The 25,188-nt window shown below is 44.3% G+C and overlaps 2 protein-coding genes and 1 long non-coding RNA gene across 4 annotated transcripts in view; 2 read left to right on the top strand and 1 right to left on the bottom strand.

The window, feature by feature from the left end:
* The window catches only part of LOC126424708 (collagen alpha-5(IV) chain-like), a 43,230-nt gene extending 37,442 nt beyond the window's left edge, over positions 1-5,788 (top strand). Inside the window, exons 92-105 of the mRNA XM_050087431.1 lie at positions 129-182; positions 543-596; positions 957-1,010; positions 1,333-1,386; positions 1,746-1,799; positions 2,145-2,198; positions 2,883-2,936; positions 3,260-3,313; positions 3,622-3,675; positions 4,036-4,089; positions 4,413-4,466; positions 4,790-4,843; positions 5,208-5,261; positions 5,778-5,788. Coding sequence (XP_049943388.1) covers positions 129-182; positions 543-596; positions 957-1,010; positions 1,333-1,386; positions 1,746-1,799; positions 2,145-2,198; positions 2,883-2,936; positions 3,260-3,313; positions 3,622-3,675; positions 4,036-4,089; positions 4,413-4,466; positions 4,790-4,843; positions 5,208-5,261; positions 5,778-5,788 — 713 coding nt within the window. The remainder of the gene's footprint in view (positions 1-128; positions 183-542; positions 597-956; positions 1,011-1,332; positions 1,387-1,745; positions 1,800-2,144; positions 2,199-2,882; positions 2,937-3,259; positions 3,314-3,621; positions 3,676-4,035; positions 4,090-4,412; positions 4,467-4,789; positions 4,844-5,207; positions 5,262-5,777) is intronic.
* LOC126425040 (transmembrane protein 50B) overlaps positions 1-25,188 on the top strand; it is a 515,390-nt gene that overhangs the window by 388,671 nt on the left and 101,531 nt on the right. The window lies entirely within an intron of this gene.
* LOC126425043 (uncharacterized) overlaps positions 6,846-25,188 on the bottom strand; it is a 38,505-nt gene continuing 20,162 nt past the window's right edge. The window contains exons 2-3 of the long non-coding RNA XR_007576254.1: positions 24,698-24,807; positions 6,846-7,353 (exon numbers count right to left, since the gene is read on the bottom strand). This is a non-coding gene — a long non-coding RNA (uncharacterized LOC126425043). The remainder of the gene's footprint in view (positions 7,354-24,697; positions 24,808-25,188) is intronic.

Below are 25,188 nucleotides of genomic sequence, written 5' to 3'. Positions count from 1 at the left end.
GTATTCTAACTCGGAAATACAGTAGAGATGTCCAGGAATGTTTATGGGTTTTTCACTGGTGCAAATTCTACTTTTCATTAATTTAACCACTTGCATGAGAAGTTGACTACACAGAATTTCTGTTACAGGCTTGGTCCTGACGTCTGAAGAAAATGGACCTCCTAGAATCAGTGTCGCACCAGGTAAGTTATGTGCCTACACAATGGGTGTATCGATGAGTACTTCACAACTTTGAAAATGCAATAATTTATTCATTTGACTTGGGGATGGATTTGGTGCCATTTTATAGGGAAATGATTTACCTTACACTTCCATAGGCCCAATGTGACTGGTTACACAGCGCACATTCCATCTGAAGCAGAGGTCTTGGCAATGTGACCACAGCGTGTCACATATGACTTGTTCAGTTGCGGGGTATTCTAACTCGGAAATACAGTAGAGATGTCCAGGAATGCTTATGGGTTTTTCACTGGTGCAAATTCTACTTTTCATTAATTTAACCACTTGCATGAGAAGTTGACTACACAGAATTTCTGTTACAGGCTTGGTCCTGACGTCTGAAGAAAATGGACCTCCTAGAATCAGTGTCGCACCAGGTAAGTTATGTGCACACACAATGGGTGTATCGATGAGTACTTCACAACTTTGAAAATGCAATAATATATTCATTTGACTTGGGGATGGATTTGGTGTCATTTTATAGGGAAATGATTTACCTTACACTTCCATAGGCCCAATGTGACTGGTTACACAGCACACATTCCATCTGAAGCAGAGGTCTTGGCAATGTGACCACAGCGTGTCACATATGACTTGTTCAGTTGCGGGGTATTCTAACTCGGAAATACAGTAGAGATGTCCAGGAATGTTTATGGGTTTTTCACTGGTGCAAATTCTATTTTTCATTAATTTAACCACTTGCATGAGAAGTTGACTACACAGAATTTCTGTTACAGGCTTGGTCCTGACGTCTGAAGAAAATGGACCTCCTAGAATCAGTGTCGCACCAGGTAAGTTATGTGCACACACAATGTGAGTATCGATGAGTACTTCACAACTTTGAAAATGCAATAATTTATTCGTTTGACTTGGGGATGGATTTGGTGTCATTTTATAGGGAAATGATTTACCTTACACTTCCATCTGAAGCACAGGTGTTGGCAATGTGACCACAACGTGCCAGATATACTTGTTCAGTTGCGGGGTATTCTAACTCGGAAATACAGTAGAGATGTCCAGGAATGTTTATGGGTTTTTCACTGGTGCAAATTCTACTTTTCATTAATTTAACCACTTGCATGAGAAGTTGACTACACAGAATTTCTGTTACAGGCTTGGTCCTGACGTCTGAAGAAAATGGACCTCCTAGAATCAGTGTCGCACCAGGTAAGTTATGTGCCTACACAATGGGTGTATCGATGAGTACTTCACAACTTTTAAATTCAATAATTTATTCATTTGACTTGGGGATGGATTTGATGCCATTTTATAGGGAAATGATTTACCTTACACTTCCATAGGCCCAATGTGACTGGTTACACAGCGCACATTCCATCTGAAGCAGAGGTCTTGGCAATGTGACCACAGCGTGTCACATATGACTTGTTCAGTTGCGGGGTATTCTAACTCGGAAATACAGTAGAGATGTCCAGGAATGCTTATGGGTTTTTCACTGGTGCAAATTCTACTTTTCATTAATTTAACCACTTGCATGAGAAGTTGACTACACAGAATTTCTGTTACAGGCTTGGTCCTGACGTCTGAAGAAAATGGACCTCCTAGAATCAGTGTCGCACCAGGTAAGTTATGTGCACACACAATGGGTGTATCGATGAGTACTTCACAACTTTGAAAATGCAATAATTTATTCATTTGACTTGGGGATGGATTTGGTGTCATTTTATAGGGAAATGATTTACCTTACACTTCCGTAGGCCCAATGTGACTGGTTACACAGCACACATTCCATCTGAAGCAGAGGTCTTGGCAATGTGACCACAGCGTGTCACATATGACTTGTTCAGTTGCGGGGTATTCTAACTCGGAAATACAGTAGAGATGTCCAGGAATGTTTATGTGTTTTTCACTGGTGCAAATTCTACTTTTCATTAATTTAACCACGTGCATGAGAATTTCTGTTACAGGCTTGGTCCTGACGTCTGAAGAAAATGGACCTCCTAGAATCAGTGTCGCACCAGGTAAGTTATGTGCACACACAATGGGTGTATCGATGAGTACTTCACAACTTTGAAAATGCAATAATTTATTCATTTGACTTGGGGATGGATTTGGTGTCATTTTATAGGGAAATGATTTACCTTACACTTCCATCTGAAGCACAGGTCTTGGCAATGTGACCACAACGTGTCAGATATGACTTGTTCAGTTGCGGGGTATTCTAACTCGGAAATACAGTAGAGATGTCCAGGAATGTTTATGGGTTTTTCACTGGTGCAAATTCTACTTTTCATTAATTTAACCACTTGCATGAGAAGTTGACTACACAGAATTTCTGTTACAGGCTTGGTCCTGACGTCTGAAGAAAATGGACCTCCTAGAATCAGTGTCGCACCAGTTAAGTTATGTGCACACACAATGGGTGTATCGATGAGTACTTCACAACTTTGAAAATGCAATAATTTATTCATTTGACTTGGGGATGGATTTGGTGTCTTTTATAGGGAAATCATTACCCTTACACTTCCATCTGAAGCACAGGTCTTGGCAATGTGACCACAACGTGTCAGATATGACTTGTTCAGTTGCGGGGTATTCTAACGCGGAAATACAGTAGAGATGTCCAGGAATATTAATGGGTTTTTCACTGGTGCAAATTCTACTTTTCTTTAATTTAACCACTTGCATGAGAATTTCTGTTACAGGCTTGGTCCTGACGTCTGAAGAAAATGGACCTCCTAGAATCAGTGTCGCACCAGGTAAGTTATGTGCACACACAATGGGTGTATCGATGAGTACTTCACAACTTTGAAAATGCAATAATTTATTCATTTGACTTGGGGATGGATTTGGTGTCATTTTATAGGGAAATGATTTACCTTACACTTCCATCTGAAGCACAGGTCTTGGCAATGTGACCACAACGTGTCAGATATGACTTGTTCAGTTGCGGGGTATTCTAACTCTGAAATACAGTAGAGATGTCCAGGAATGTTTATGGGTTTTTCACTGGTGCAAATTCTACTTTTCATTAATTTAACCACTTGCATGAGAAGTTGACTACACAGAATTTCTGTTACAGGCTTGGTCCTGACGTCTGAAAAAAATGGACCTCCTAGAATCAGTGTCGCACCAGGTCAGTTATGTGCACACACAATGGGTGTATCGATGAGTACTTCACAACTTTGAAAATGCAATAATTTATTCATTTGACTTGGGGATGGATTTGGTGTCATTTTATAGGGAAATCATTTACCTTACACTTCCATCTGAAGCACAGGTCTTGGCAATGTGACCACAACGTGTCAGATATGACTTGTTCAGTTGCGGGGTATTCTAACTCGGAAATACAGTAGAGATGTCCAGGAATGTTTATGGGTTTTTCACTGGTGCAAATTCTACTTTTCATTAATTTAACCACTTGCATGAGAATATCTGTTACAGGCTTGGTCCTGACGTCTGAAGAAAATGGACCTCCTAGAATCAGTGTCGCACCAGGTAAGTTATGTGCACACACAATGGGTGTATCGATAAGTACTTCACAACTTTGAAAATGCAATAATTTATTCATTTGACTTGGGGATGGATTTGGTGTCATTTTATAGGGAAATGATTTACCTTACACTTCCATAGGCCCAATGTGACTGGTTACACAGCACACATTCCATCTGAAGCAGAGGTCTTGGCAATGTGACCACAGCGTGTCACATATGACTTGTTCAGTTGCGGGGTATTCTAACTCGGAAATACAGTAGAGATGTCCAGGAATGTTTATGGGTTTTTCACTGGTGCAAATTCTACTTTTCATTAATTTAACCACTTGCATGAGAAGTTGACTACACAGAATTTCTGTTACAGGCGTGGTCCTGACGTCTGAAGAAAATGGACCTCCTAGAATCAGTGTCGCACCAGGTAAGTTATGTGCACACACAATGGGTGTATCGATGAGTACTTCACAACTTTGAAAATGCAATAATTTATTCATTTGACTTGGGGATGGATTTGGTGTCATTTTATAGAGAAATGATTTACCTTACACTTCCATCTGAAGCACAGGTCTTGGCAATGTGACCACAACGTGTCAGATATGACTTGTTCAGTTGCGGGGTATTCTAACTCGGAAATACAGTAGAGATGTCCAGGAATGTTTATGGGTTTTTCACTGGTGCAAATTCTACTTTTCATTAATTTAACCACTTGCATGAGAAGTTGACTACACAGAATTTCTGTTACAGGCTTGGTCCTGACGTCTGAAAAAAATGGACCTCCTAGAATCAGTGTCGCACCAGGTAAGTTATGTGCCTACACAATGGGTGTATCGATGAGTACTTCACAACTTTGAAAATGCAATAATTTATTCATCTGACTTGGGGATGGATTTGGTGTCATTTTATAGGGAAATGATTTACCTTACACTTCCATCTGAAGCACAGGTCTTGGCAATGTGACCACAACGTGCCAGATATGACTTGTTCAGTTGCGGGGTATTCTAACTCGGAAATACAGTAGAGATGTCCAGGAATGTTTATGGGTTTTTCACTGGTGCAAATTCTACTTTTCATTAATTTAACCAGTTGCATGAGAAGTTGACTACACAGAATTTCTGTTACAGGCTTGGTCCTGACGTCTGAAGAAAATGGACCTCCTAGAATCAGTGTCGCACCAGGTAAGTTATGTGCACACACAATGGGTGTATCGATGAGTACTTCACAACTTTGAAAATGCAATAATTTATTCATTTGACTTGGGGATGGATTTGGTGTCAATTTATAGGGAAATGATTTACCTTACACTTCCATAGGCCCAGTGTGACTGTTTGGTTACACAGCACACATTCCATCTGAAGCACAGGTCTTGGCAATGTGACCACAGCGTGTCACATATGACTTGTTCATTTGCGGGGTATTCTAACTCGGAAATACAGTAGAGATGTCCAGGAATGTTTATGGGTTTTTCACTGGTGCAAATTCTACTTTTCATTAATTTAACCACTTGCATGAGAAGTTGACTACAGAGAATTTCTGTTACAGGCTTGGTCCTGACGTCTGAAGAAAATGGACCTCCTAGAATCAGTGTCGCACCAGGTAAGTTATGTGCAAACACAATGGGTGTATCGATGAGTACTTCACAACTTTGAAAATGCAATAATTTATTCATTTGACTTGGGGATGGATTTGGTGTCATTTTATAGGGAAATGATTTACCTTACACTTCCATAGGCCCAATGTGACTCTTTGGTTACACAGCACACATTCCATCTGAAACACAGGTCTTGGCAATGTGACCACAGCTTGTCACATATGACTTGTTCAGTTGCGGGATATTCTAACTCGGAAATACAGTAGAGATGTCCAGGAATGTTTATGGGTTTTTCACTGGTGCAAATTCTACTTTTCATTAATTTAACCACTTGCATGAGAAGTTGACTACACAGTACAGATAGCTTTTCCACTGTATCTTTCACCCAAATTGTTACACTACCACAGGAGACCCTATAATCAATCAAGGGAGCTCTTTTTTGTTACACAATTACATGTTCATTTGATAAACTATTTCTGCTTCCTGCAAGTACCTATTAGTAATTTTTATTTTTGTTGTAGTTCAACTGTGATGGTGCAGCAGTCAGCACTACATCCAGATGACCCTGAATTACGAAGGTATGGAATTGGCATATCCAGTGGACCAGCATCACTGATTAATCTTCATGCACAAATGTCAGTTGAAAATGTGTGTGTAAAAGTACTTAGTTTGGCTGTGTTCCAAAGTAGAATGTGAAGCTATGTTATTTTACATATAGACAGTTGACTGGCTGCTGTTGTGTATAAAACTAGCATACACGGAAAGCTTCCCAGTTATGAAATATGTATAGTAAATGAATATAATTCATACATCTCCTTCCACCCTTTCCCCTCAGTCCCCACTTGAGCTTTCTGAGCTTTACGATGCTGCAAAGTTTTTCTGTTGATTACAAATCTGGGGGGGATTTCTGTTGTGACACTTCTGGCATGGCGGCTGTGACAACACGGAGTATGCGCGCGCACGTGTGCACGCGCGTTTGTGTTTTTTCTTATAGTTCAGCAACTGATGGTGCTGGAGTCGACATTGAAGCCAGAGGTACCAGAATTTCAAAGGTATGTAATGGGCATGTTTAATGAAATTGGCGATAAATGTTTTTGCCGTTGTGCCAGCTGACAATGAGTAAATGCACTTATGATGTGACCGGAAATTGAATTTCACATTGTTGATAGGCTGTTTCTGTGAAACAAAATACATCAAAAAAATGTGTCCCCAAATTCATTTACTCACTTTGGAGGCTTTTCTCAGTCCTTTTTACTTACTTGTGTGACACTTAGGGGGATTGTTCTGGGAAACCATGATAAAATGTCCAGAATTTTTCAGGTTGCACTTCGATAGAATGCTTTCCTGGATTATTGAGAGAGAATACTTTCGAATTGATGGGGCATATCGACAGTCCTTTGGATCTTCCCTTTAGTGCTCTCTGCACCCTCAAATTTGACATAAATATTTATTTCACAGGTTTCATCAGATAGATTGACCTTCCGAAGAGACTGCACTCAGATCTTTATGTTCATGACATCACCCATCCAGCCCACTCCCTGTTCCCATTCCAGCACTACACAGCCGTCATTTCACTGCCACACCCAGTCTTAACTTCCTTTATTTTTATTTCTCTCCTTTCTCCTACTTACCCCGTCCCCCACTCCACACCTTCTCACCTACCCTCCGTCTAAACTGCAAAGGCCTTAATGTCGGAAAGCTATGATTGTGTCAATCTTTTTATTGTGCCTATCGCGACTCAGCATCTCCACTAAATGGTGAGTAGCAACTTCCCTTCTCTCGTATTGTTACATTCCATCCTGGATTTTCCATTGTTTCATTTCATGTTAGTTCATTAACAGCAGAGTTAGTGAAGTTCGGCTGAATGTCGACAATGTCGTACAGAGCGAAGCAATTGTTACAGAACGTCACTTTGAATGCAGCGTGTCAGGGACTGCTTGGGTCTTCATCCTGTCCGCTGTAACAGTGTCGGGGTGGCGCCCGCGCGGCCGCAAGCTGTGCCGAACCATTCAGCAATTTCGGCGTGTTGAAGTTGTTTCCTGTGACTGGCAGCACGGCACCCATCTCTGCTTCTCCGCATGGCTCCCATTAAAATGCCTGAAACAAGTATTCCAATGGTGTACTGGCTTTAAGGGTACAGGTTATTAGCTGTGGAAGAACACGCAACTTGGTTAAAAGCATTTATTGTTCAGTAAGCCGTCATTTCACTGGTCTGAGAATTTTTTGGCGCGATAACAGGTTTCTTGTGGCTTCACAACTGAATTGCACTGTGACACTGCTACTTAGAGTATGTCACACGCACGTTGTACTACACACTTACATTTGTTCTTATGGTCGATGTGCTGCCAGAGCATCTCTCAACACACGAAAATGTTACACATCACACACACTAAATGTTTCCGTCGAGCCAAGTTTGCTTTAATTGACTCCGAACGGATCACTATCTACCATTTTTATACACAGTCAATTTAATGTTCACTGAGCACTGCACTATGACCATCTATCAACAGTTGACTTATCCTGACGTATATATTGGTGCAGATCCAACAGTCATTTTCTGTCCTCCCTTAGATTGTTTGTGCACACAGTTTATTTTTAATGCATAATAACTGTTCCTTGCATAATCACTCATCTATGTTGAGTCCATTGTGTTTACCACATTCATTACACATTTTTAGTATTGTTACTAGGCATATACGGCTTTTTTTGTAATTATTTAAAGGATTTGTGATTTTTACTACATAGTTTTCTTTTCCTTTTTCGGTGTAATTTGACAGGTTATCACCCATCTAGCAAACAGGATTTTACCATGTGCATGACAGCTGGACTTGGGCATATTGCTCAAAAAATACTTCATTTAGTATTACAATTTTTTTTTTAAATGATCTGTCCTACAGGACTCCAGTGTAGTTTCTGCGTAGACCGACTTAATTCGTGTACCGCATAATTAATATTCAAGGACCTGCACCAAGTACACGGGCTTCAATTGAAGCATCGTTACATACAAAGTGTAGGTTACACGAAACGGGTTCCTTAATTCTCACGCAATCACACCTATTACATTACTATATGAAATCTCATGATCATTAATTGTACATACTGCCTACAAATGAAAAATGATTCAAGAAATTATTCATTACTTTGTCAAAAAAATTGTTCCTTCCTTGGTGAGGATATACTATTTTATGGACACTGATTGTCTGTTAACAAAATCTTCAATTTGCATGTTATTGCCCAGTTTATTGAGTCTACTTTCATGCTATGTTTACCTATTAAATGTCTTTCTCAAAATTTTAAATACACACAAATTCTTTCTTAAAACTAACCTACTTATACTCTAAAACACAATTGAAATCTTCTTACTGCTACTATTTACATCTGACAGGTCATTGAATAAATAATTTCGCATCTTTATGTGGATACAATCCTTTTATTTTCCCTGTCTGGGTGTGTGCTAAAGAACAGCTAAATTCGTGCGGCACCTTTACATTGTATTTCTGTGTGTTGGTTACACCTCGGTCGTACTTTTTTCTCTTAGCAGCACAACTGGTTAAGTTGTCCCATACCTCTTATCTTTTCCTCTGTTGTTTCTGCCCTGGCTAGTAGTCTCAGGAAAGGCATGAGCGATTTATTCTTTGTCATATAAACCCCTTTCATTCTCTCTACTGGTGGGTATTCTGTACTTGATTTGGGTGCTAAATTACGTATTTTTACAAATTTAGGTACCCACTCAGGCCATTTTGTATGTTGGTTTGCAATGTAAATTCTAAGGAACTTATTCAATTCTGTGAATGTTCTTTTGACTAAACTTGCTTCTGGATGAAACCGGGATACCAGAATATGCTGTATACCTTGATCCTGTAGATAATTTTTCCAAGTGTGACCCGTGAAGTAAGTGGCATTGTCAGTTATTGCTTCAGGTTTCCCCACTTGAGGCAAGTATCTTTGATTGATCCGTCTGACTATGCTTTTGGCAGTAGCTGATTTTATATAATAAATTGTGAAGTATGTGGAAAAAAATATCATACACTGCCAGTATATATTTCGTACCTCCTCTGGCCGTGGGACAGGGACCTGCTATGTCCAACGATACTAACTGAAGCGGCTGGAGTGGAACTATGGGATGGAGTTCAAATTTTATGGTCCTATTATAGTGTTTTTCTTTCTGGCATATAGCCCAAGTCCTAACTGTTACTTGAATTTGGTGTTTCATTCAGGGGTAGTAGCAGTATCTCTCAATGAGTTCTGTGCACTTCCCAATCCCTGCATGGCCCCATGCTAAGTTCGTGTGCCATATTACGACTGACTGGCTAGGTATGCACACTGCCCAGCCGTCTTTTGTGCTAAGTTTATGGTACAAAAGGTTTTCCACAATTTCAAAACAGCAGGATCTTTATTGTTGGCACCTTTTTCAATATTACTAATGATTTTTGCCCACATTGGAACTGATCTCTCTAGTTCAGGAAAATTTTTACACACATTATATATAAAAAAAACAAAGATGATGTGACTTACCAAATGAAAGTGCTGGCAGGTCGACAGACACACAAACAAACACAAACATACACACAAAATTCAAGCTTTCGCAACAAACTGTTGCCTCATCAGGAAAGAGGGAAGGAGAGGGAAAGACGAAAGGATGTGGGTTTTAAGGGAGAGGGTAAGGAGTCATTCCAATCCCGGGAGCGGAAAGACTTACCTTAGGGGGAAAAAAGGACGGGTATACACTCGCGCACACACACACATATCCATCCACACATATACAGACACAAGCAGACATATTTAAAGACAAAGAGTTTGGGCAGAGATGTCAGTCGAGGCAGAAGTGCAGAGGCAAAGATGTTGTTGAATGACAGGTGAGGTATGAGTGGCGGCAACTTGAAATTAGCGGAGATTGAGGCCTGGTGGATAACGGGAAGAGAGGATATATTGAAGAGCAAGTTCCCATCTCCGGAGTTCGGATAGGTTGGTGTTAGTGGGAAGTATCCAGATAACCCGGACGGTGTAACACTGTGCCAAGATGTGCTGGCCGTGCACCAAGGCATGTTTAGCCACAGGGTGATCCTCATTACCAACAAACACTGTCTGCCTGTGTCCATTCATGCGAATGGACAGTTTGTTGCTGGTCATTCCCACATAGAATGCGTCACAGTGTAGGCAGGTCAGTTGGTAGATCACGTGGGTGCTTTCACACGTGGCTCTGCCTTTGATCGTGTACACCTTCCGGGTTACAGGACTGGAGTAGGTGGTGGTGGGAGGGTGCATGGGACAGGTTTTACACCGGGGGCGGTTACAAGGGTAGGAGCCAGAGGGTAGGGAAGGTGGTTTGGGGATTTCATAGGGACGAACTAAGAGGTTACGTAGGTTAGGTGGACGGCGGAAAGACACTCTTGGTGGAGTGGGGAGGATTTCATGAAGGATGGATCTCATTTCTGGGCAGGATTTTAGGAAGTCGTATCCCTGCTGGAGAGCCACATTCAGAATCTGATCCAGTCCCGGAAAGTATCCTGTCACAAGTGGGGCACTTTTGTGGTTCTTCTGTGGGAGGTTCTGGGTTTGAGAGGATGAGGAAGTTGCTCTGGTTATTTGCTTCTGTACCAGGTCGGGAGGGTAGTTGCGGGATGTGAAAGCTGTTGTCAGGTTGTTGGTGTAATGCTTCAGGGATTCCGGACTGGAGCAGATTCGTTTGCCACGAAGACCTAGGCTGTAGGGAAGGGACCGTTTGATGTGGAATGGGTGGCAGCTGTCGTAATGGAGGTACTGTTGCTTGTTGGTGGGTTTGATGTGGACGGACGTGTGAAGTTGGCCATTGGACAGGTGGAGGTCAACATCAAGGAAAGTGGCATGGGATTTGGAGTAGGACCAGGTGAATCTGATGGAACCAAAGGAGTTGAGGTTGGAGAGGAAATTCTGGAGTTCTTCTTCACTGTGAGTCCAGATCATGAAGATGTCATCAATAAATCTGTACCAAACTTTGGGTTGGCAGGCCTGGGTAACCAAGAAGGCTTCCTCTAAGCGACCCATGAATAGGTTGGCGTACGAAGGGGCCATCCTGGTACCCATGGCTGTTCCCTTTAATTGCTGGTATGTCTGGCCTTCAAAAGTGAAGAAGTTGTGGGTCAGGATGAAGCTGGCTAAGGTAATGAGGAAAGAGGTTTTAGGTAGGGTGGCAGGTGATCGGCGTGAAAGGAAGTGCTCCATCGCAGCGAGGCCCTGGACGTGCGGGATATTTGTGTATAAGGAAGTGGCATCAATGGTTACAAGGATGGTTTCTGGGGGTAACGGATTGGGTAAGGATTCCAGGCGTTCGAGAAAGTGGTTGGTGTCTTTGATGAAGGATGGGAGACTGCACGTAATGGGTTGAAGGTGTTGATCTACGTAGGCAGAGATACGTTCTGTGGGGGCTTGGTAACCAGCTACAATGGGACGGCCAGGATGATTGGGTTTGTGAATTTTAGGAAGAAGGTAGAAGGTAGGGGTGCGGGGTGTCGGTGGGGTCAGGAGGTTGATGGAGTCAGGTGAAAGGTTTTGTAGGGGGCCTAAGGTTCTGAGGATTCCCTGAAGCTCCGCCTGGACATCAGGAATGGGATTACCTTGGCAAACTTTGTACGTGGTGTTGTCTGAAAGCTGACGCAGTCCCTCAGCCACATACTCCCAACGATCAAGTACCACGGTCGTGGAACCCTTGTCCGCCGGAAGAATGATGATGGACCGGTCAGCCTTCAGATCACCGATAGCCTGGGCTTCAGCAGTGGTGATGTTGGGAGTAGGATTAAGGTTTTTTAAGAAGGATTGAGAGGCAAGGCTGGAAGTCAGAAATTCCTGGAAGGTTTGGAGAGGGTGATTTTGAGGAAGAGGAGGTGGGTCCCGCTGTGACGGAGGACGGAACTGTTCCAGGCAGGGTTCAATTTGGATAGTATCTTGGGGAGTTGGATCATTAGGGGTAGGATTAGGATCATTTTTCTTCGTGGCAAAGTGATACTTCCAGCAGAGAGTACGAATGTAGGACAGTAAATCTTTGACGAGGGCTGTTTGGTTGAATCTGGGAGTGGGGCTGAAGGTGAGGCCTTTGGATAGGACAGAGGTTTCAGATTGGGAGAGAGGTTTGGAGGAAAGGTTAACTACTGAGTTAGGGTGTTGTGGTGCCAGATTGTGTTGCTTGGAATTTTGAGGTTTTGGAGGGAGTGGAGCTGGAAGTGGGAGATTGAGTAGATGGGAGAGACTGGGTTTGTGTGCAATGAGAGGTGGTTGAGGTTTGCTGGAAAGGTTGTGAAGGGTGAGTGAGTTGCCTTTCCGGAGGTGGGAAACCAGGAGATTGGATAGTTTTTTTAGGTGAAGGGTGGCATGCTGCTCTAATTTGCGGTTGGCCTGGAGGAGGATGCTCTGAATAGCCGGTGTGGATGTGGGAGAGGAAAGATTGAGGACTTTTATTAAGGATAGGAGTTGACGGGTGTGTTCATTGGCTGAGTTGATGTGTAGGTGAAGGATTAGGTGGGTGAGGGCAATGGATTGTTCGGTTTGGAACTGGTATAGGGACTGATGGAAAGAAGGGTTGCAGCCAGAGATGGGAACTTTAAGTGTGAGGCCTTTGGGGGTTATGCCAAATGTCAGACAAGCCTGAGAAAATAAAATATGTGAGCGTAATCTGGCTAGGGTGAAGGCATGTTTGCGGAGGGAATGTAAATAAAACTTAATGGGGTCGTTGTGTGGGTGTTGTGAGGGTGACATGGTATTAGAAGGTGGAAAGTGTAACATGAGGTTGAAATGAAAATGAAAGATAAAAGATAAAAATATATGGGGAGAGATAAGGGTGAACTAGAAAATAACTGGAGATCTGGTATGAAAAAATGCGAAAAAGTGTTGGTTAAGTTGATCCTGTGGTGAACTGGGGTTGGTAGACAGCGATGTGCATGAAGCTTAGGTGGTTGTGTTGCCGCTAAAACACGTTAAAGGACGGAGAAATTCGGGAAAATTTCGAAAAAACGTGTAAATGTATTAAAAGGCGTGGTGTTGTGGTGAAAGATTACGAAAATGGGGCTAACAATTGTAAATAATGACGTTAAAACCGGTGGAGAGCGGCTAAAAATGATCAGTGATGTACGAAAAACGGAAGTGTTAATAAAGTAAAAGTTATTCGAACTAGCCGAAATGGTTGTTTAATACGTGAAGGTAGCTGTTATTGAACTAGAAACGGTTAGCGGTATTGTTGAAAGCGCAAAATAAAAATTTTTTTTGGTTATGGTATGGAAGTGGGTTACGTATTATAGAGTATATATAGGCGGGATAAAATTGTATTACGGTAAAAAGGGAAGGTGAACAGAAAGTGAGACTACTGGTAAACGCAGAAAGAGAAAATAAGACGACAGGAAAGAATTCGAGATGCAACAGCGACAATAACAAACGTAATTGTTGGGTTCAAATTAATGATATGGTTATAATAGAGGGAAACATTCCACGTAGGAAATATATCTAAAAACAAAGATGATGTGACTTACCAAATGAAAGTGCTGGCAGGTCGACAGACACACAAACAAACACAAACAAGCTTTCTGGCATATAGCCCAAGTCCTAACTGTTACTTGAATTTGGTGTTTCATTCAGGGGTAGTAGCAGTATCTCTCAATGAGTTCTGTGCACTTCCCAATCCCTGCATGGCCCCATGCTAAGTTCGTGTGCCATATTACGACTGACTGGCTAGGTATGCACACTGCCCAGCAGTCTTTTGTGCTAAGTTTATGGTACAAAAGGTTTTCCACAATTTCAAAACAGCAGGATCTTTATTGTTGGCACCTTTTTCAATATTACTAATGATTTTTGCCCACATTGGAACTGATCTCTCTAGTTCAGGAAAATTTTCACACACATTTTATATATATATATATATATATATATATATATATATATATATATATATATATATATATATATATATATATATATATATATATAAAAAAACAAAGATGATGTGACTTACCAAATGAAAGTGCTGGCAGGTCGACAGACACACAAACAAACACAAACATACACACAAAATTCAAGCTTTCGCAACAAACTGTTGCCTCATCAGGAAAGAGGGAAGGAGAGGGAAAGACGAAAGGATGTGGGTTTTAAGGGAGAGGGTAAGGAGTCATTCCAATCCCGGGAGCGGAAAGACTTACCTTAGGGGGAAAAAAGGACGGGTATACACTCGCGCACACACACACATATCCATCCACACATATACAGACACAAGCAGACATATTTAAAGACAAAGAGTTTGGGCAGAGATGTCAGTCGAGGCAGAAGTGCAGAGGCAAAGATGTTGTTGAATGACAGGTGAGGTATGAGTGGCGGCAACTTGAAATTAGCGGAGATTGAGGCCTGGTGGATAACGGGAAGAGAGGATATATTGAAGAGCAAGTTCCCATCTCCGGAGTTCGGATAGGTTGGTGTTAGTGGGAAGTATCCAGATAACCCGGACGGTGTAACACTGTGCCAAGATGTGCTGGCCGTGCACCAAGGCATGTTTAGCCACAGGGTGATCCTCATTACCAACAAACACTGTCTGCCTGTGTCCATTCATGCGAATGGACAGTTTGTTGCTGGTCATTCCCACATAGAATGCGTCACAGTGTAGGCAGGTCAGTTGGTAGATCACGTGGGTGCTTTCACACCTGGCTCTGCCTTTGATCGTGTACACCTTCCGGGTTACAGGACTGGAGTAGGTGGTGGTGGGAGGGTGCATGGGACAGGTTTTACACCGGGGGCGGTTACAAGGGTAGGAGCCAGAGGGTAGGGAAGGTGGTTTGGGGATTTCATAGGGATTGTCTCATACTAAAAGCACTTTATACTCGGCGGATTGTTGTGGCATTTCTGCTAACTCTGGTAATCCTGCCGGCAGTCGCAATAAAGCATCCACTACTGTTATCTTGGCCTTTTATATACATAATCTTTATTCAGTATTCTTGTAAGGTAACAGACTCCAGTAGGTAACAGTTAAGAGGGTCACATCCTATACTAATGATCAAAGGAATCATCAAATGAGGAGGCATAGGATGGGTGGCCACACATGGGGTCACACACCGTAAAGACTGCAAAAAGTGTCGCAACCAAACCAACCCCCCCCCCCCCCCCCCACCAACCGAGGAGCAGGTCAACCATCCATGGATTGTCTGCTAATATTAAATTTAAGGAAGCACGAAGGGTCGTAAGAAGGGGACATGCCACCAATATGAGAGATATCGTCAGTCTGACACCACAACCACATTGTGGGGGTGAGTCATTACATAGCAGGAAACAATGGGTGAGCCATGTATGGCCAATACGTAGAAGGCATAAAATAGTGGATTCCTTCCGAGAGGGGTGGAAAGAAGTGCCCCAAACTGCGGTAGACTCCTCGATTGTGCGGAGTTTATTACTATTAGCAGTAGCACTCCAGATGGCATTCCACTGTTGGGCAAAGAGAGATTTGACGTAGATCTGCATATCCACAGCTGGAATCGTGAAAGGAAATGGGGGTTAAGTATCTGCTTTTCTAGCCAAATGGTCAGCCAATTCATTCTGTGGACTTGGGACCCAGAGAATGACGACTGAACAGGTGAGACTCTCAAGGGCTAAGAGGAGGTCATGGATGGCAGAGACCAAGGGGTGATGAGAGTAGCGTTGTTCAATAGCCTGCAGGCTGCTCATGGAGTCAGAACAAATTGAAACACTATGGAAGGAGGCCTGAGAGACAAAAAGGGAGGGCCCTGTGAATGGCTAGAAGCTCTGCTGTAAATATACTACATGATCCTGGCAACAAGTGGTGCTCGAAGCCGGTGGTGGACGTGAAGAGATTGGTCCTAATCCGTGGTCTAGGCACTGTCCAAGGGGGGAGGGGTACTGGAGGAAAGACACCGGGTGCAGTCCAGTGAGCACAGATAGAGATCCTGGCAGGGGATATTGAGATGTATGCCAACCGGCATACCACCCGTGGGCGGGTATTAGGAGGGAGGCATCCCTCATTGGCAAAGAGCACAGGGTACACAGGATGGTCAGGGAATTGGCGAATGGCAACTGCGTAATAAACAGTTGGATCGGTCGGATCTGTGGAGGGGTATCCCTGCTTCTCTGTGGAGACTAACAGGACTATGTGCAAAAGGCACTAATAGCCAGATGCATCCGATAATGATGGACAGGGTCAAGGGGTTTCAAAGTGGAAGGAACTGCTGAACCATAAACCTGACTACCATAATTCGAGTCTGGACAAAACTAGAGCACGGTGAAGATGTGTGGGTTGGTTGGTTGGGGTTTAAGGGACCAAACAGCAAGGTCATCACTCCCTTGTTTCAAATGTGGTCCATTCCGATAGTGTGACATCTCAGAAAAGTCAGAACAATAAATGAGGAAAGGCTAAAAGTAAAAGGGCAGTCATGATGTCAATGACAAAAACAAAATGAGGTAAGTCAGCAAGAGAGCGAACCCAACGCTATGCTGAAGCAGCAGAAGCAAGACCACCTGCGACTTAAAAGGTGCAACCACTAGAATGTAGAAGTACGTATGGGAAAGGGAGACTAACGAAACCTAAAAAAAAATAAACCCACTCACCGCACTGCCCCAACACCAGAGAGAGATTAAAAACCTTAAAACTGAGAATAAAAACCACTTTCCAGGAATCGTCAGCCAACATCAAAGGTAAAGTGCGGGCGGAGTCTGTACTTGGCGCACAGAGCTAAAAGAAGGGGGCATTCAACTAAAATGTGAGCTACTGACTGGAAGGCTCCACAACCACAAAGTTGGGGTGGCTCATCACACAAAAGAAAACCATGGGTAAGCCTGGTATGGCCAATGCGGAGACGACACTGTGGTCGAGTCCTTTCGGGAGAGGCGAAAGGAAGAACGCCATGGGCCTGATGTCATCTAAATCGCACAGAGTTTATTAGACAGGGAAGTAGCCTCCCAAGAGTTGGTCCATGATGTGCGAAGTGGGATTTGATGTGAAGCCATAAATCCGCTGCAGGAAGGGTTACAGAAAATGAGGGATAAGTGACTGCTCCCCCAGCCAAACAATCAGCGAGCTAATTATGCAGGATACCCAAATGGCCAGGGACCCAAAGGAAGTCAACGGAACAAGAAGCATGGTGAATAACAGCGAGATGGTCATGGATGGCAGAGACCAAAGGATGGCACAAAAAACACCGATCAATAGCCAGAAGGCCACTCATTGAGTCCGTACATGACAAAACGCAGTTGTGTTGGGACTGTTTAATGAAGGTAAGGGCCTGGGAAATTGCAATCAATTCCGCAGTAAACACCCCACATGTAAGTGGCAACAGATGATTTTCGGTGCCAACAGGACGTTAAGGCATATCCCACATGATCAGCAGATTTAGAGCCATCAGTGTAAAAAACAACAGCATCCCGAAACTCGCATAAAATATGGCAGTTAAAGGAATGGAACACCATCGGCGGGATGGAATCTTTCGGACCTCAGTGGAGATCCATCCAAATTAGAGACCAAGGAACTAACCGGGGGTGGGGGAGGGGGGTGGGGGTGAGGGGGTTGGAGGGGAGGGAGCGAGGAAGACAGGACAAGAAAGGAAGCTGAAAATAACGGCAAAGAGACGCAAGGTGGAGCCCAACCGGTAAACCCGCCCTCGGGCGGGAATCAGGTGGATGACTTCCATGGTCTTGGAACAGGATAGAACAAGAAGGATGAGTGGGAGAGGAACAGACAGTGAATGCATAAGACACCACAAGCTGGAACCGTCCAACAGAAAAGGGGGGGGGGGGGGGGATTCCAGCTTCAACCAGGAGACTATCAACAGGGCTAGTAGGGAAGGCACTGGTGGTAAACTGGATACCAAGATGGTGGACTGGATCCAGCACATGCAGTGTGGAAGGAGCAGCCAAACCATAAACTTGACAACCATAGTCCAAGCGAGACAGAACTAGAGCACGATGAAGACGGAGAAGGAGGGAGCGGTCCGCACCCCAAGAGGAGCGGGCAAGGAAGCGAACGACATCAAGTTTCCAGAAACATCCTACCTTCAGAAGTTTGATATGGGGCAGCCAAGTGAGCTTGTTGTCGAAAAGAAGACCCAGGAAACCAAACTGTGGGACCACAGGCAATCATCGTGCATCGAGATAGAGCTCTGGATCAGGGTGGATTGTATTATGGCGACAGAAGTTGACCACACACGATTTTAAAGGAAAGAATTTAAACCCATGCGAGAGGATCCATGCAGAGGCACACCGTATAGCTCCCTGTAGCTGCCGATCTGCAGAGGCCATCAAAGAGGAACTAACCCAAACGCAGAAATCATCCACATACAGTGCAGGGGCCACAAGTCCACTGATAGCAATGAGGAAAAGGACACTCAAGACAGAACCCTGTAGGATGCCTGTCTCCTGGGTCCATGGAGAACTAAAATTAGTACCAACCCGAACCCTGAATGACTGATAGAACAGGAACTGGCGGATAAATATCTGGAGTGGGCCCCAAAGACCCCACTGATGAAGAGTAAGTAAGATGTGATGGCGCCAGGCTGTGTCAAAGGCCTTGCGTAGGTCAAAAAATACTGCAACCAAATGGCGGCACTGGGAAAAAGCCTGCCACACTGCAGATTCCAAGCGAAGTAAATGATCGATTGGAGATCGTCACTCTCGGAAGCCACACTGGTAAGGGGACAATAGATCCCAAGATTCGAGGACCCAATTGAGCCGACTGGCTACCATCTGTTCAAGTAACTTACAAACAACATTGGTCACACTATTTGGCCGATAGCTGTCAACAAATAGGGGGTTCTTACCAGGCTTAAGGACAGGAACCACGATGCTATCCCTCCACTGAGAAGGGAAGTCACCCTGGAGCCCGATACGGTTAAACACCCGGAGAAGATGTTGCCATTGTGGAGCACTAAGATGTTGAAGCAGTTGGTTATGAATGGTGTCTGGTGTCTGGGCTAGGGGCCGTATCACGAGAAGAAGAAAGTGCGGAGAGAAATTCCCATTCAGTACAAGGTTCGTTGTAAGATTGTGACTCACAAGGGGTAAAGCATAAGGTGGAAGCTTCGGCCCGCTGTTTCCGATGAAGGAAAGCAATCAATGGGTCAGTACAAAGGCCACCTGGGAGGTGAAGGCCGGGAAGGGTGGACTGCCGATGGCAACCTTGGAGAGAGCGAAGTGTAGCCCAACATATCCCCTTGCTCTGTTTGATTAAATAACGGGCTTTAGTGCGAAGGCGCTTAAAGGTAATAAGGCTGGCAATGGATGGGTGCCTCTTAAGGTGTTGAAAACTCAACGGCGATCACAGATGGCAATGGCTGTACTCCACCATGGGACTTGTTGGCGACTAAATGGTCCAGATGAGTGCGGTGCAGCAAGGCTAGCAGCGTGAACAATCGCATCAGACACGTCACGGAGGACCTCATCAATACAGCCCAACAAAGAGGGAGAAAACACGACCTGTGCAGTGTAGAGAGACCAATCAATGCGTTGGAAAGACCAATGAGGAAACCTGCCCATCAGGAGGAGTGAGAGAGAAGAAAGAAAGATTAATGGCAGAAAAGGTACCATGACCGGCACTGAAATGAGTAGGGGAGCCATCAATAAGAAGGCACAAGTCGTGGTCTGTAATAAACTTATCTAAGAGAAGACCTCGTCTAGATGGAAATGCACTGCCCCGCAAGGGATGATGAGCATTAAAATCCCCGAGGAGGGGGAAGGGAGGAGGAAGTTGCTGTAGAAGGGCAGTTAAGGAAGCAGGTGTAAGAGTCCTGTCAGGATGGAGATAAAGATTGCAAACTGTGACCTCAGAGTCCAGGTGGACCCTAACAGCAACCGCTTCCAATGTAGTTTGAAGTGGAATCCACATTCTAGCAATGTCTGTACGGACCAAAGTAAAAACGCCACCAGAAGCCCGCAGGGGTCTGACCCCATTTCGACACAAAACACAGAACCCACAGAGGGTTGGTGAGAGATCATCACTAAAATAAGACTCCTGTAGAACCACACAAGCAGCAGATTAAGATGAAATAAGGGATTTCAATTCTAGAAGGTGACTATAGTATCCATTACAATTCCAGTGGATAACCACAGAACGATGATTGAAATGGGGGTTGAACAGGCTAAAGCCAGTCATACTGCCGGGTCACCACCCGTCACCGACAAGCAGGGGGGTGACATCCACGAATGACAGGTCAGAATCTGGTGGTGAAGCCGGGGATAGAACCTCTGGTGACACCAGAGGCTCTTTGTACCTGGACTTATGTTTCTTCTTCTTTCCTGGTTGAGATCGAGGAGGGCTGTGTGGCGTAAGGAGCCAGCTGCAGCAAGATCGGGAACAGAAAGAGATCGTGCGATGTGGGGCCGACAGACCGCGGTTCTCGCGGTCATCACGCGGCAGCAGACCTTTGGCGTGGAAGGTGCCGGGAATGGGCATCCCGGGAGGGGCGCCCTTGACCAGCAGACGCCGAAGGAGTGGGACACTTCTTCACCTGGGAAGGGGGAGCAGTGCCCAGAGAAAGTGGGGAAGCTGCAGGGGAGCGGGGGAAGACAAGGGTTGGTTGGTTGGTTGGTTGTTTTTGGGGAAGGAGACCAGACAGCGAGGTCATCGGTCTCATCGAATTAGGGAAGGACGGGGAAGGAAGTTGGCCGTGCCGTTTGAAAGGAACCATCTCGGCATTTGCCTGGAGCGATTTAGGGAAATCACTGAAAACCTAAATCAGGATGGCCGGACGCGGGATTGAACCGTCATCCTCCCAAATGCGAGTCCAGTGTCTAACCACTGCGCCACCTCACTCGGTGAAGACAGGGGTCTACATCTACATCTACATCTACATCCATACTCTGCAAGCCACCTGACGGTGTGTGGCGGAGGGTACCTTGAGTACCTCTATAGGTTCTCCCATCTATTCCATTCTCGTATTGTTCGTGGAAAGAAGGATTGTCGGTATGCCTCTGTGTGGGCTCTAATCTCTCTGATTTTATCCTCATGGTCTCTTCGCGAGATATACGTAGGAGGGAGCAATATACTGCTTGACTCTTCAGTGAAGGTATGTTCTTGAAACTTTGACAAAAGCCCGTACCGAGCTACTGAGCGTCTCTCCTGCAGAGTCTTCCACTGGAGTTTATCTATCATCCCCGTAACGCTTTCGCGATTACTAAATGATCCTGTAACGAAGCGTGCTGCTCTCCGTTGGATCTTCTCTATATCTTCTATCAACCCTACCTGGTACGGATCCCACACTGCTGAGCAGTATTCAAGCAGTGGGCGAACAAGCGTACTGTAACCTACTTCCTTTCTTTTCGGATTGCATTTCCTTAGGATTCTTCCAATGAATCTCAGTCTGGCATCTGCTTTACCGACGATCAACATTATATGATCATTCCATTTTAAATCACTCCTAATGCGTACTCCCAGATAATTTATGGTATTAACTGCTTCCAGTTGCTGACCTGCTATTTTGTAGCTAAATGATAAAGGATCTATCTTTCTGTGTATTCGCAGCACATTACACTTGTCTACATTGAGATTCAATTGCCATTCCCTGCACCATGTGTCAATTCGCTGCAGATCCTCCTGCATTTCAGTACAATTTACCATTGTTACAACCTCTCGATATACCACAGCATCATCCACAAAAAGCCTCAGTGAACTTCCGATGTCATCCACAAGGTCATTTATGTATACTGTGAATAGCAACGGTCCTATGACACTCCCCTGCGGCACACCTGAAATCACTCTTACTTTGGAAGACTTCTCTCCAGGATTGGGGTAAGGAAGGGGGAGGAAGGGGTGAAGATGTAACTATAGCGTAACTAGATGTCATGGACAGGGTGGAGACGTGTATACTTCTTACGAGCCGCTGTGTAGGTTAAACGATCAAGGGACTTATACTCCTGTTTCTTCTTTTCCTTCTTATATACTGGGCAATCTGGTGAACGTGGAGAATGATTGCCATGACAATTAACACATACAGGAGGGGGAACACAGGGATTCCCCTCAGGACTCCCCTCATGGAGTGGACGTCCATGTCCACGTCCACAGTCACTACAGAGAGGGGCCTGCGAACAGCTGGAAGACATGTCCAAAACGCAAGCACTTAAAACACCTCATATGAAGTGGGATGTAGGGCTTCATATCACATCGATAGACCATAATCTTTACTTTCTCAGGGAGGGTATCCCCTTCAAAGGCCAGGATAAAGGCACCAGTATCAATGCGATTGTGAACACCCTGCCGTCCGAGATTGTCCCAAAGTTCCTCATCAGTTTGAAAGTTGAGGTCCCTGTGAAAAATCACACCTTTAACCATATTTAGAGACTGGTGGGGGGTAATGGACACAGGAATTGTGCCAAGATGGGTACACGCACAAAAGGCCACAGACTGGGCAGCTGAAGCAGTTTTGATCAGCAACTAACATGACCGCATCTTGCTCAGGGAGTCCACTTTGCCAAACATGTCTTGAATGTGTTCCACAAGGAATAAAGGTTTGGTATTGGTGAAAGTATCCACCTCAGTCCTGGTGCAAACCAGATAACGGGGGAAAGGTTTCGCCCGTACCCGACAGGCCTGACCCTCTTCCCAGGGGGTAGCCATGGAAAGGAAGGCCAAAGGGGCAAGAGAAGCAACACTCAAAGAATCATTTCCACACAAAGATGGCCGCAGAAGAACGGCCAGAGTTCTGGACCCGTATGCATTTCATTTGCATAGCATCCGCCCTGATACCACCCACTCCGATCTGGGGCTCTCCTCACGGGCGCCACCCAGCCACAGCAAGGGCCGTCTAGCATGGCGGCCATTGCCGGGAGTTGCAACGCTCCATGATGACGAGCAACCACTCCGAGGCTTGCATGAGGAGGTCACAGCTCAGGTATCAGAAGTGTGATCCCTGTGTGTTCAGGGGGCTCAACCAAAAGGGTACATAGCAACCCCACCACATGGGCTGGCTACTGTGCTGGCAATGCAGCCTAGCATCAGACAACAACGTGAAAGAAAAGGTGGAATGTACTAGGAGGGCACACGTCGGAGACACTAGGTAAGGTCCTCTTCCCCAAATGGCTCACACTACGGAAGAGAAATTTAGTGATGGAGTTCAAACCCCAGAGGGGGACCAGGGAGTGCCAAAAGAAGGAGGTGATTACGCAACAAAGCAAAATTGTAAAACCAACAGAACCAGGAGGATAGTTGGGGGCCAACATAAGCAAGGACACCGAGAGAGAGAGAGAGAGAGAGAGAGAGAGAGAGAGAGAGAGAGAGAGAGAGAGAGAGAGAGAGAGAGAGAGAGGGGGGGGGGGTGAAGAAGCAAATGGTGAAGGGGAAGGAAATGCAGCCCTGGAAAGAAGGAAAGCTGCAATTGCTCGGGGCCCCGTGCTCGCCACGCACTTCTCCACAAAAGAGTTGTGGACCCCCTGAGGATGCTGAAGTAGGCATGAAAATAAAGATAAAAAGTCAGGTAATGAAAATCAGCAGGGAAACTGAAGGTTTATGGTTGTAATGGACAAGTTATTGAAGTATATACTCTCAAATATCTACAAAGCAAACAAACCAGGATAGGAAACCACATACAAAAAATTTCAGACAGGGCAGAAAAATGGTCATAATTTTGTTTATTGTGTATCAGGCAAATAACTACAATGAAAATCATAGTATACAATTATTGTCTACTAATTTTGATCTGTGGATCAGAATGCTGCTTCAGGACAAATAAAGATCTGAGTCAAATGCACTTTTTCTGAGGGATTCTAGCTAAGATGAGTTGGGACAAAATAAGAAGTCTAAGAATGGAACTTCAGATCAATCTCAAAGAAAACCGAGTTAAATGGGCTGAAATGGTTTGGTCATCTTAAAAGAATGGCAAAACAAATGCTACCATGAGCAGCTCTGGAATGGGCAAAATGTAGATGAAGACCAATTGCAAGAGCATAAACAAGACAGAGCAGGTGAGGAATGAATAAGGAGACAGGACTACAATGAGCGTAAATGCTGAAGAATATACTCTGTAACAAGATAGGAAGCTTTGGAAATGAGTGGCACATGCACAAAAAATTCAGGAAGAACAATACAGCTAACATGCATTTTACCTGCAATTCTCATGTTCAACAGCACAACTATGACCCTTAAAAATTTTTGGTTAACTGTAAGAGTAAAATTATTACCAGCAGAAATACACAGCTATAAATGCTGTAAGAAATACAGTACAAACCACACAATGTTTTCAAAATAGCCTTTAGTTACTCTCAACAAACATTCCATCCAAACACTAATCACATTCAGTCTAGTTACACGAACAGATTATTCAACAGTTCACCCAATACTACTTCGACACACTACCAGCAATCAGCCACAGAACACAGGCAATGTCTGAGCTAAGATGTCAGCTACTGCACAATGGTGAGCAAAAATATGGAAGCATAGAAGGTAGGTTCACCATTTCACAGCACACCACAAACACCCTTGCAACATGGGACAAGACTGTACCTGCATTTTCCATACATATCACAAGTGTTCCAGTCTGAGCTGACAGGCAGACAGAAATGGGATGTCCTCATGGCAGTGCAGTTTGGTTGTATTGCACTGTGGTGCAAAACCTGAAACGAAAACCTCTGTCACCTCACAAGAGCTCCAAGCTAACTTAAGAGGTAACAGTTACTACAGCATGAAGCACAAATTGGATATTCTAATATTTATACCTGGCAAGTAAACTACATAATTAACATTAACAACATGCTTTAAGTGGGTATCCATACATTTTCAAGTGTCATTGCAGATTCTTTTTACATCACCTCCAATGAGAGTGAGCTTTCCAATTTGGTCCAGTGAGCATATCTTATCTATTCTTTGAACTTGCCATTCTGTATCACTGCATTGGAACTTTTTCTGGTAAAAGTTCTTGAATGTGAGAACAGAGTTCTTTGCCAAAAAGTACTTTCAGGATGGCCAGGTCAATTTCCCCACTGGTGGATGCTGCA

Source organism: Schistocerca serialis, chromosome 10 (genome assembly GCF_023864345.2).
Source record: "Schistocerca serialis cubense isolate TAMUIC-IGC-003099 chromosome 10, iqSchSeri2.2, whole genome shotgun sequence".
In the NCBI taxonomy this organism is placed as follows: Eukaryota; Metazoa; Arthropoda; class Insecta; order Orthoptera; family Acrididae; genus Schistocerca; species Schistocerca serialis.
Note: the sequence above shows the minus strand (reverse complement) of the source record. Positions and strands in the feature narration are given on the sequence as shown.